Source organism: Malurus melanocephalus, unplaced genomic scaffold (assembly GCF_030028575.1).
Source record: "Malurus melanocephalus ecotype Western Australia unplaced genomic scaffold, MMel_1.1 scaffold_2, whole genome shotgun sequence".
In the NCBI taxonomy this organism is placed as follows: Eukaryota; Metazoa; Chordata; class Aves; order Passeriformes; family Maluridae; genus Malurus; species Malurus melanocephalus.
Genome location: NW_026623234.1, coordinates 973,384 through 985,832, shown reverse-complemented (window position 1 = coordinate 985,832; position 12,449 = coordinate 973,384). Strand labels below are relative to the sequence as shown.

Genomic DNA, 12,449 nt, shown 5'->3' with positions numbered 1-12,449 from the left:
CATAAACTTGCACCTTATTCCAAAACGGCTAGAAATACAGTGAACAAAGAATTAGTAAATCAACCACTCAGGGAGGCAGAGGGCTATGAATATACAGACAAATATAAAACATCTTATTGGGATTTTTACCAATTTCTGTTTTTTTTCCTGCAAGTAAGATTAAAAACTACTTTGACTTTAGGGTCCTGCTGTTCCCTCCTCCTCATCCCCCAACAGAAACAAACAATTCCAAAATGCTTCATGTTTTTCATTTTTCTTTTTTTATAAACATTTAAAAGTCTGTACCTCTCCTTCCAACAAAGCAGGTAATGTGGTATGGAGTGGACAAGACTGGAAAAAGCATGAGTTTCACATGGATGAATTGCTGATTATCTCTTCTTACTATTTGGTACAGGTGTGTGCTTTGCATTTCCAGTGGCTTAGATTATAAGACATGAAGCAAGTTATTTTGGATGCTGATGCCAATCTGARCATTTTTACGGAAAAACTAACAGTGCCTAGGTCCTGTTACAGGTGGTCATGGACTCATGGAAGTTTCTTGGTTTAATATTTACACGGATGTTTTAAAATTATGGTCTGTGAAATGTATTTTCCAAAGATGCTCCTATATTTGACAAAAAAATAATAAAGACCCCTTGATCCAAATCCCATCTCTTTTTAACAGTCTTGTTAAAAATTTCAATTCATCAGTTTATCTTAGCACACTTAAGAGCAGAATAGAGAATAATGRTATTTTTAAAAAAGAGAAAGATGCTGATCTCTAAGGAGACCGTCGCTCTTTTTTCAGAAGTAAATGACACTGAATGGTGCGGATTCGATTCTTTGCTGGGGCAAACTCCGGCTGAAGTTTTAGTGTTGACTCATACCATTTCATGGCCTTTTCAAACTCTTCCTGTGAAGAAAGAAACCAGAGTGCAAAGAGTCAGATTCTAAAAACACGTTTTCTATGCCTTTCCCATCCCAACCAGTTGAGTAGTATGATATGCACAAAAGTAACTGAACCAATCCTTGTGATTTAGGATTTTTTTCCTTCTCTGCAAATAATCGATGTTTTCTTGGACTAATGAYTCAATTCTGCATAATCCATGGAAGGGAAGTCAAATTATTGCTGAGAATTATTGGCCAATGTTCTTGCCTTTTCTTTTTAATAGTACATCTTTGTATTCTTGCTGTGAAAGTAACTTTTAAAAACAGATTTCGGTTGGAATTTGCATAGATCAAAGCTTTAAAATCATGGACAATGCAGAACGATCGACTTTTCTGAAAAGCTAACATTTTTAGAAACAACCTGAAATTATTTTTAAAAGATTACTCAATGTAAAGAGTAAAAACTCAACAAAAAAACCCTAAAACCTAAAGAGCATACAATAGCTAGACAACTTCAATTGATAAGCTGGACTCCAGGCAGGTAGTTAGAAGCATTCATGTGGAAATAGCATCTATTTTTGTATAGCTGAAATCTCATTACCTATGCCACCCTGCTTTTTTATTAACTAGGAGAGCATGCCAACATCCCATCATGTATTAGAAGAAAAACAAGAGGAGAAAAGACCCAAAATATTCTGGGGTTTTCAGCCACTTTCAACACCTATTTTTTTGTCTTAAGTTCTTTTTCTCAGTAACTTTAGTTATGCAGTAGAGATAATTTCTGGCCATATTAYAAACACTAGACCAAGCTGAGTTGTAAAACCTTCATTTTTTTTAAAAAGAGTATTTTAATAGTATATATAGACGGTATGAAAAAATTTGAGTTCAGTCTGCGAATAACACTGGGCATTGATAATCCAGGTACTGAAATCCAACTTCCCTTGTATTTGTTCACCAAAACTGTGAATTGGATTTTACTTATTATTCCAAGCTTAGCTCTTCAGGATAGAAACCAAATTCATTATTAATTTTCCAGTATCTTAAAACACCCTGTGTTCAGATGGATGGCCAACCCAAATTACCAGTTGCTTTCTACTGCCTTAACAAAGCTTTGCACACGCATTCTTAAACCATTTTATAAAAATGTTGGCCTAAAGTACTAAATAAGTAACAGTAGTAAAATAAGTAATAAAATATAATTTTTATGTAGATGTAAATAATGTCCCAAAGACAGCCAAGTGTGTGGCCACACACACTCACCATTGCTACATAGACATTTGCCAGCGTGAAATGATTGACCACAAAGTGCGGCGCTATTTCCACTGCCATGGTAGCCACAATGATGGCATCATTCCAGAGTTTTGCATTGTGGAAGATGTTTGCTAGGCTTATTAGTGGTACATCCTGGAGAAGAAAAGCAAGAAACAAACGGTTTCTTTCCATTGAAATTGTCTCAGGATCAGCAAAACCAACAGAAAACTCCACCACCAAGCTGCACTCATCTGGTTCCTACCCACGAGTGCCCCCTTCCTAGAAGGGGAATGAACCAGACCTATTTTAACATAAAATGGCATTTGGCCCTGAGTTACCAAAAAAAAAATCCCTTCATATTCACATCCACTCACAACAGTGACAAACATTACTTTTGGATAGAAAAACAACTCAAAAATTAACTCACATAAGTGTATGTACACTTAGTTTTTAGAAGCTCTTACACTAGTTTTCTCCCCAAGGATGAGGTACACTCTTCAGAGACAAGAGAAGCTGTTTTGTTTGAATATTCTCCCTTCAGCTCTCGCATAAAAGGAAAGRGAATATGAACAAAGGGGACAGCAGGGAAACGAAAACATGGTCTAACCATTAGTGCATCATTTTTTGTCCTGCCTCTATCACAGAATTCTAATTCTGATGCTGAGTAATAGCTATAAATAAAATTTTCTCAGCTAGACACTGATGGTATGCTCTTTATTTCCTGAATTTCCAGACTATGACCTTGTTTGACTGAAAAAACTGTTGAGCCTTGGCAGCCACAACAGCTCTCTCTCTCTCTCAGAGCTGGGCTTCACACCTTCAAAGCACAAAATACYGCTCAGGACGAAGGCTTAGGTGCCTTCAAAGGACAATAAAAAGTTCTGGATGTATGTAATCCCTGACCTTCACATGTCAAGGAGTACCCTTACTGGATAAGTCATTCATGTTTGCAAAGCAGTTATTATGGAAGTCAGAATCACAAAAGAAATTCACAGGAAAATGAATTACCTTTGATTTGCATGGGAAAAGTCAAGAGAAAGTAGCCAAAGTGCATAAAGGAAAGTAGAGGATAAACCAAAATACACTAAATAGCTTTTAATTCAGTGCTAAGTAAAAGCTGTAGCTGTATCTTTATAAACAAGATCCAGAATTTTCTCTGGAGGCAGCTTCAGTATGGAGGACAAAAATAAGGCAGAAATTCAGAGTCATCCAGTCTCAAGCAAGATTATATGGTATTTCTAGAAAACAGCACTACTCCACCATGATCTTGCCAAACTGTAGTAGTCTGACCCTTACAAACCACACAGCTAAGGACTCCTTTCCCGAGGAACCAGTTACACAGAAAGACAGGAAAATAAGCAAAAACTTCTTGGTTCCAGCCTTATTTTAAATGGACAATGCAAAGAAATAGAGCTATAGGAGACATACAGAGGATGTGCAGTAGGGATGTGCATTTCTTAGTTGATGGAATTTCTACTGTTAATGGCTAAACCATCCTAATTAATACCCTGGAAGTGTGAATTACTTTGCGTCCCAATTTTTAGAGAAAGGCTGAAGATCATGATTCCAATGGAGTATACATTTTGCTATGCTGCACAATTTGTTACTCAGGTCACAAAGAAATATCTGCTATGTGGAGTAAGGAGCCTATATTGTATTTATCAGTTTGCAAGGTGGAGCTTGGTGTTTAAGAATAGACATGATAATGCTCAGCACAGCACAAGGCAAGGTGAAGGGTACAGAGCACTTCAGCCAACTGAAACACTAAACACAAGACTGTGTCCAAAGTACTGCCTTTTTTTGGGTAAAGAACTGCTACACAAAGTCAAGATATCCAGCTGAGATTCACAGCCCATTTAAGTAGTTCCTTTAGATAATCACCTCCCACCCTCACCACACTCCCCTCTTTAAAACCATARCCAGAAAATACACTCCCACATCCTAGGTTGGAAGACTTGTCCAGACAAAGGCTGATGAAGGCTTGAAGTCCTACCTAACAGGAGAAAGTTCAAGCCTGGGATGCCCAGAGACRTATCAAACCCACTAAATTGCATGAAATTCCACGAAACCTTTTCTGCAGTTATCTTTTTTTTTTTTTTCAAGAGACAGTCCACACTAAACAATTAGTGAAAATCTTGAGGTTTCACCAAACTAGTAATATCTCAATGATCTATACTAYAGACACTTGACATACAGGGCTGGCCTTAACAGTAGTCTGTGAAGCTTTGCTGTGGCAAGTAAAACATTATTTCATCTGAGTAGTGGGCACAAGTGTACACACCTTCATGTGATGGGGTGCGTAGTGCAATGCTTGCCGTAAACAATCAATTGCCTTCTTTCCTTGGCCTTTCACCCTCCAGTACAGAGCTGCCATGCTAGAGAGGACCCATGAAGTCTGATTCTGGCAAAAGAAGAACACAAAAAACTGTCATGTAAACACCTGCAGTGTATAGTCTTCCTACCTTTCACTCTTTCAATTTATTTGATATATTGAGGCAGAGGCTGTTACACTTAGAGCACTAAACTACTTCAAAGCAGCAAAAAAGTTTCTGACAACATGTATGCAATAGCCAGGTAAATCACACTGCCAAAGACAAATTCCAAATGCAACATCATTTCCTTAGGAAAGGAATAGCAGTTTATAAATAGCTTTCAACAGCAACAACAGTTTCAGCAGCCACAACAGCTTCTAACCAGCTGTCTGATGCTCAGCATCTAGATGTGCACACACATTACCCAACATGAAGGAAAAAACTTAGCTAAATTAGCTGATTGGACTTGTAGGCTCCCTGCAGTCACTGGAAAGAGAAAAGATGCCCTGGGATGCAGCTCAGTCCAGAAGCCTGACAAAGCCCAGACTCTAGCTGGCTGACTCCCATGCCCTGTGTTACAAAGGAAAATACTGAGAATTCTGCTTCTAGTCTCTGCACTAAATATTCAGTTTATTTGGATAAAGCTTGTGTCTGCAGGGCAAACCAGCATGTAAGAGAAAAAGCTAGTATACATCCAAACTGAAGAGAAACTAAGTCTTGTTACCATAAGGATAAGAGTAATATCTTTACTTTCAGGGAATGGACAAAGCTATAATGGTTTTAATTTCAAAGCACAATAAGTTCTTCAGACAGCTTTTGGAAGAACAGGCTAGGGGCACCAAACTTTCCACTGAGCCTTCTTTTTTACAGTAGTTCGGGATATTCTCACTACTAGTTGTAAATACAGAACAGCAATCYCTGGCATCCCTGTTTGCTTTGTGAAAATCATGTCTTTAATCCTCTCTCTCTAGAGTTCATAGCTGAGGTCCTTAGTGGTCTTTAGCTAGGAAGCTTGGATTTCTCTGGGGAGAACAGGAAGTGYGGTCTTGCACATGGTACCACACCTTTGCCTGAACACATCTGCCTCTTCAGGCCAACACTGTACAAGGCAGAAGCAGTAGGCTGAAACAAAAAGAAGTCCCTTTGAGCTGTCTTTGACTGCTGCACACCAGGAGTGTCACTGGAGAGGGGAGACATGGCTTAACTCTACTTTCCATAAGCTTCAAGTCAGTGTAACAGAAAAAGAAAGAAGAGAGCTGAGAACTGTTGAAATAGTTTAATAATCAATTATCAGCAATGCTGCTCATAACAGGGCAGGAAACACTGGGACATTTGACAAGCTTATGTTTCAGCAGAGAGATACAGAAGACACTTGATGGTATAAGCACAGGATATACCTCAACRAAATACCTGTGAGGGCATTATAGATGCTAAATAGACACAAATCCCTAGTCCAAGTACTAATACGTTCCTTGAGYGGGATTTCAGACAAATGATTCGAGACTGGATTGACCACTATGCCTGTCATGAGCAGTAAGCCCAAACTTGCATTTTTTCCTTTACACATACCTTTTCCAAAGCTTTGGCTATTCGAGTACCAACTTGTTCTAGGGACTGTGGTGAGTAGTGGTCTTTGCCAAGATTCTGTAGCACCTGTGGAAGAGGAAGTAAAAGTGCTTGGATGCTGGAACTCGGTAAGAGATGTCTCTGTGCTTGTTGGTTTTTTGCCCAGCCTTTTACAAATGTTGTAACTGCCTTCAGTCTAAACATTCCTGTCTGTCTTGAGTTGATGCTATCTCTATAACACAGTGTTGTAACTCCATGGCACTGAGTAATGAAAACGAGTTGGACTTTACTTTCACTAATTCACCCACAAAGAGCTATAAATACAGACACACTAATGGTGTTTTTTGATTTCCCTCAGGCCAGATGGTAGATGGYTGGGAAAACATTCTAGAAAAATTTCATGTTGCACTGCTCTTACAGCTTTATCCAGGCATTCACTCACTGAAAGTCACCTCTGGGGACAAGGCACTGAACTAAATGCACCTTGAATCTGCCATGGTATGGCCATTTTTGTGTGATAGCTTTCAGCTCTGGCATACCTCTTTGAGTTGACTTTCTCCAGTGTAATGCAAGCTGGCCCGACTAGAGACACCTTGCAGGTGGTCCAAAGTATGCATACTGGCTGGGAGGTTTGGGTTACAAAGGGGCTCCATGGCTGGTTCCTGCAGCTGTGTGGCAAAATCAATGTGTTCTGTAATGCTAAAAATGTCAAAAATGATAAAACAAGTCAAATTAGTTAAGAGAACAAAATAGTCATTAGAAAGTTCCCTAGTGAAAGTAGCAGAATCTTATTTGAGTAGCTCCAGCAGCAAGAGAAACTGCATCTTTCACCTGCACTTGAGCTTTTCTTTGCAAGTCTATTGATGAAATACCACATGATGTTATCAAACTTCTTAGAAATCCTGGCAGTTCTTTCTTACTAACAAAAAATCTTCAKTTTACACACACTGAAGACCATGTAACTTGTGTAAGTAACTTAGGKCTCACACACAAGATACTCACTCAATGTTTTTAGCGGAGACAGCAAGCCATGTGCTGGCTACAGTTGTAAGCTCTACCCTGCGGAGTTTCAGGCATTCATCAGGACTTGGCCAGCCAAGGCTACGGTAGTCCCGCCTTTTTCCTTGAAGGAGACAAAAATAAAACAAAAATAGAAGAAACTTTCTGGAAGGAGAAAAACATTCTACTTCAGTACAATGATTCTTACAATACTTCATACCAGTGGATCCATCCCAGTGATTATAAAAATCACTGTGTTGCAGACACATTTCTTTAAGAACATTCCTGAACCTGAATGGACTAAATGGGACTTACAGGATGCAAAGACAGAACCACACTGTGCACAGGACAGTTCACAAGATAAAAGTTTCAAAACCTGTTTCATTGCACTTTTTCTAAAATTACAGATTAAGAACAATTGYCACTCTTGTTTACAGGTAATGTCGCTACTTAAATGTCCTCAAACCAASTTTGTGAGTCATAGTTAATGTTCCACAGCTACAGCTGAAATCTATTAAAAGTTGATTGGTCTATCTTTGGACAATCCCAGGTAAAAAATACTGCCAATACTATTCAATGAGTACTGTCTAAGACACTCAGTGGCATTTACTGTGTTCTAACACTCAAGATAGCAGCATTCCCRAAACTGTTCAACAATCATACTTTAGTTGTCCCATTCTGCAGACAACCAAAACAAGGCAGGGAAAGCTTACATAACTTGCTTTATATTAGCAAACAGACCACTGAGAGAAACAAGAACCCATCTGAACTAAAGCCTACTGAAATATTTCCCTTAAACCTGGTGGACACTCTATCAAGTCCTGGAAAACCACCCTGTGTTAAATGTTAGGAAACATTTTTCTCTCATACCAGAAACATCCTAACTATTTGGAACATAAGAAAAAAATCACTGTAGCAGTAGATTTGCACAGTGGGAAGCCAAGTTTARCAACATGCCAGTCTATCAAATCAGCTATGTAGACAGTATTTCCRTATTTATTTCTAGTTACGTAAAATTTTGCTCATTTGGATGCAATTCCTACTTTTCATCCAAGTTATAGTAAACCACTTCATCGTAATTTTGCAAATAAAGATGTCTGCAATACCATGCATTTTAAAAAGTATTGTGATAAAAGAGAAATTAATTTCCAGATACAAAAGGAAATTTCAGAGGGGAATGATCAGTTCTCATCACCACCACTGTGAACTATCTGACTGYAAGTCCTTATTGGCATGGAGGGCAAAGGACAGCAAGGGGTATGGAAATGCTACAGAGACCGTTCAGTAGTCTGGGAGGAAGAGAAACACAGAACAGATACCACCATTCCCCTGTTTTACCAGGAACCCCCCAAGTGACCGTCAATTTGTTACTTAAATTTTGATGATTTAGTTCTTGTAATGAGGATGCCAGCAGACCCTGCCTCATAGGAATGTTAGGAAGATTACTTAATAATCAAAGGATGCTATGTAATAAAGCAACAAAAGTAACTCAGAGGGAAAGGACAGGTAAGTGCTCACAAATAATAGCCTGTTTTCATATACACCTCCCCCCCCCCTTTTTAAATATTTAATTCAATAACCTATATTTGTTAGTTGCTAAAAAAAAAAAAGAGCTTGTTAAAGATTTAACGTAAAAGCCCTCAAAATGTGAAAACGCTTTCCAGGTCACCAAATCGTCAAGGACTAAGATGTACTGTAGAACTTTGCTTACACATCAGTCCCACAACATTAAGATTTTAGCTCCATTGAAAAATAAGACAGAAAGTATGGGRGCCAATTACTTGAGTTTTATTTTTTGTCACCATATTAACAGACTACTCTCCAATTCCTGTTACTCAGCTAGCAAAAACTCCATCTGTCCTTCAAAATCACATCTCCATAGGTGCAAAACTCTACTCTTCTACAGCTCCAGAGCTTTGAGAGACAGTCTCTAAGTTTTTGCTTATAATATCATCAAACAATTATAGCAGAACACCTAATTTTATTTATTACATTTTGATCAGACAAAGCTTTTAGCTTTTTCTCTTTGATTTGTACATCTTCTGTTTAGCCAGCAGTCAGTCCAAGCTCTTATTCTGATAAATGAACTTCTCTGCCCATTAAGTTTTATCAAAAGAGATCATTAAACCTTCCTCTCTCTATTACTGCTTTTACTCACAGTATCTACCTCTTTCATTCTCCACTCTTACCACTTCATCCCCAGAAGTTTTGGAAATTAACTAGAAAGTTTTAATTCAACAGATAAAGTTAAGCTGCACTTCATCAAGATGGTGTTTGGAAGAGATGGAGATGGAAGAGATTTCTGATTTTTCCATGTACTCATCTAGAAGGGAAATTACACTGCAGTTTTTGTGATGTTTATTTTCAGCATAAATAATAGAAATAAACAGTGTAATATAGAGGCTGCAAAGGAAATAAACCATAGTAATACAAAAGTTGCAAATTATTTGCTTTCTCTAGACGTAGCAGGTTACCTATTGGTCCAGGAGAAGGTATCTTTGGTCCACTGATCTCTAGGGCAGTTTGGTAGAAGTTTTCATTTTCTYCATTAGTCCCTTCTTCCACATTTCTCCCAGCTGGCTCCTGGAGATCCAAGCTTTCAGCTTTGGGTTTCTTTAAACGTTTGACCTGAAAAGTGATCTACCAAAAGAATAGTATTAGCAAGGTTAACAGGAGTAAACACCATGAAAATATTACCTCCAATGCACTACTGGTTTTACTCAAAGACGTTAAAGATGAGATCTTTGCCTCTCTTGTTTCCTCCACTTCTCAWCCCATTCTCAAAGCCTGCTCCCTTTCACTGCATCACACAATGCAAAGTATACAACTTCTGATCTCCAGYACAGGAGAAAATCAACTTAACTGCTGGAGAACGGTAAGGCATATTTCATGATATATTTCAGTGATAACATGATGACAACAGTGATTTCCATGTTTTCATGCTAACCAGAACTTTTGCCTAAAACTTTTTTTTTCAGTTGTAACTGTGAGCAAGAAATCTGAAGGCACCCAGAATCATTCAACACTTTGGTTGCTTCAGCAGCCACWACAGCTTTTAAGCCCACAGGGGAAGTTCATGTATTGTACCTCTCAGTGTAAACCCCCCTGAACTGTTCTCATCTTTGCCTCCTCCACAACAGTTAGTACAAGACTCACGTAAACTTATTCAAACTTACCCATTCAGCTTCATCATCATCACCACAGTCCCCAAAACAGGAGCTAGCCAATCCATCCTGAGATCCCTTCTTCAGGACCCGAATTCCCTGCAAGTCCATCCGACGACCTTTTACCTCCAGTGCCCCTTCAAAASCTTCCTGAGGCCAAGAATTTTCAAACTCATCCACCAAAGCCAGCATCTCTTCAGACATATGATCATCTTCTAAACCCTCCACTCCTTCTGAACCGTTGCTTTCTGCAGTGACTGTGTCTAAGAGGGAATACATAAAAATCTTCAAAAATTAATTTCCCTGTGGTTTCATAAATTGTATAAAAAGAACCTTTTTTCTGTGACCTGACTTTCCCACTTACACAACCCAAATATCACTGACTACTCACTGCACATTGCAAAAGAGAGAACTAGACAATGCAGACTTTCCCACTACAAATAAGCATCCATGTCATGCTTGGAGAATAACAGTGAGGAGAATATAACCAGTTTATGGGTCACTTGTGACTTTATGCACAGAGAGGTGAAAACAGTTTCTTGGARGAAAACAGAAAGCTCTTCTGAAAAATCTACAAACCATTTAATTTGCCAGAACTGATTTTGTAARGCTGACTTACTTTCCAGTCTCAAGAAGGAGGGATCCCTTGCTGAACTCTGAGTAAGGACTTCTGGATCTTCTGTACCTCCCTCAGAATGTCCTTCYGTCACTGCTGTAGCTGACTCATAGTGGTCACCATAGTATTTCTCCTTGCCGTAACTGCCATCTGGATTTTTCTCATGACAGTGGCCTGAAAGAGAGAGATTTACTGATACACCACGAGAGYAAGCTTCTCCTGGACACAAGTGCAGAAGCCGTACTGTGGAAGCTACCATCTTCTAGTTTTCTACATATGGATTAAAAGAATAATTCTACAAGGTATCAAAGACTTAATTCAGTGACTAAAAAACTGATCTGCCCCTTGACAAGGGAGATCATGTAAAACAGTTACAGTAAATTATTTTATTAGAKAAATGCTGTGAACTACTAATGAAAGAAAAATCAGCTACCTTTCAAGGGAAGGCTGCACAAGACACGAGAAATTACTGTGTGCTGGTAGCCACTTCAATGAACACTTCCAAGATATTTYAATGACAATGCACCATATCAGGAGGCTGCCTGCCATATGAACTTTCATTTAAGACACCATAATGGTCACCAKGCCTACATGCAAGAGCAAAAAGGCTAAGGTAGACTGATCTGGGATATGCCAGACTCTGACCTTCTATGCCAGCAACAGACAGCATGATGGTATGACTAGCTCATTAAAYAGACAAAAGTTAAGAGCATTAATCTGAGAAAAAAATATAAGAAGTTTATTCAGCTGAAGATTTAACATCTATAATTTTGTGGTCAGGCTCCAAGCTCWCATTCCACCAAAYGCAAAGATYTAGGAATAACATCGGAGAAAAAACAAATATAGAGTCAGTAATGAGCAGAAACAAAAAAGCGCACACTTGCAACAGTAGTGTTTGAGCATCCTTCCCTACCACCTAAACAGAGAGTTTAAAGGGAGGCCAACTGCATCTTTGTAGCAATACTTTTGATTRTAAGTACATTTTAACTACAGACCTCAGTTTTTCTAACACTGATTACTTTCCAAGGCCAGAGATGTTTAGGGAGCMCAGGTCCCTGCGGTTCTCCAGATTACATGATTCTCCACATGTGTAAAAGGCTGGGAACTCTCCCAAACCCAAGGTGCACCTACAGGGCTGAGACATGGATTGAGAGCACCTGTCTTATCACACAGCAAGTCTGTCCCCACTGAGAAAAACGTATTTCATGCCCACAGCTACTGTTCTTAATCCCTCTTAAAGCCCTTCTTCCTTTTTTCCAATCACTTGTGAGTGAAAATAGTGTACATATACAAATGAATTAAGAAGCGCACAGYTGAATGAAAGAAAAATTAAATGCAAGATTCTCAAATAGATTCCCCATTCTACCTTCGTGAATGCAAACTGTATTTTTCCATGCATATGGGAAGCATTATTTTTTTTTCAACCAGAAGCATGAAATACCAAGAATATGAATGAAGTAGATCAGTGACCCCTTTCCACTTCACCTAATGATCCCATGTAACAAAAGAATAATTTTAGGTCTTACTCCTTTATCAGTGGGATGAGAGGATGGTTTTAATTCTCATGTAAGAGTAATCTGTTCCACTGCTTCTCTGCAAAGTGAAACTACAGCTTTTAGCTCTCTGCTTCATCTGCTAACACTCAGGTGGTGCCTTTGGAGGACAAACAGACCA

At 38.8% G+C, this 12,449-nt stretch overlaps 1 protein-coding gene across 1 annotated transcript in view; it reads right to left on the bottom strand.

Annotated features, from left to right (window-relative positions):
• Positions 1-243: 243 nt before the first annotated feature.
• Positions 244-12,449, bottom strand: part of TTC17 (tetratricopeptide repeat domain 17) — a 50,670-nt gene continuing 38,464 nt past the window's right edge. Inside the window, exons 17-25 of the mRNA XM_057364177.1 lie at positions 10,779-10,949; positions 10,172-10,422; positions 9,470-9,635; positions 6,999-7,119; positions 6,536-6,695; positions 6,000-6,083; positions 4,400-4,519; positions 2,128-2,271; positions 244-892 (exon numbers count right to left, since the gene is read on the bottom strand). Of these exons, the coding sequence (XP_057220160.1) occupies positions 761-892; positions 2,128-2,271; positions 4,400-4,519; positions 6,000-6,083; positions 6,536-6,695; positions 6,999-7,119; positions 9,470-9,635; positions 10,172-10,422; positions 10,779-10,949 (1,349 nt within the window). The 3' untranslated portion in view covers positions 244-760. The remainder of the gene's footprint in view (positions 893-2,127; positions 2,272-4,399; positions 4,520-5,999; positions 6,084-6,535; positions 6,696-6,998; positions 7,120-9,469; positions 9,636-10,171; positions 10,423-10,778; positions 10,950-12,449) is intronic.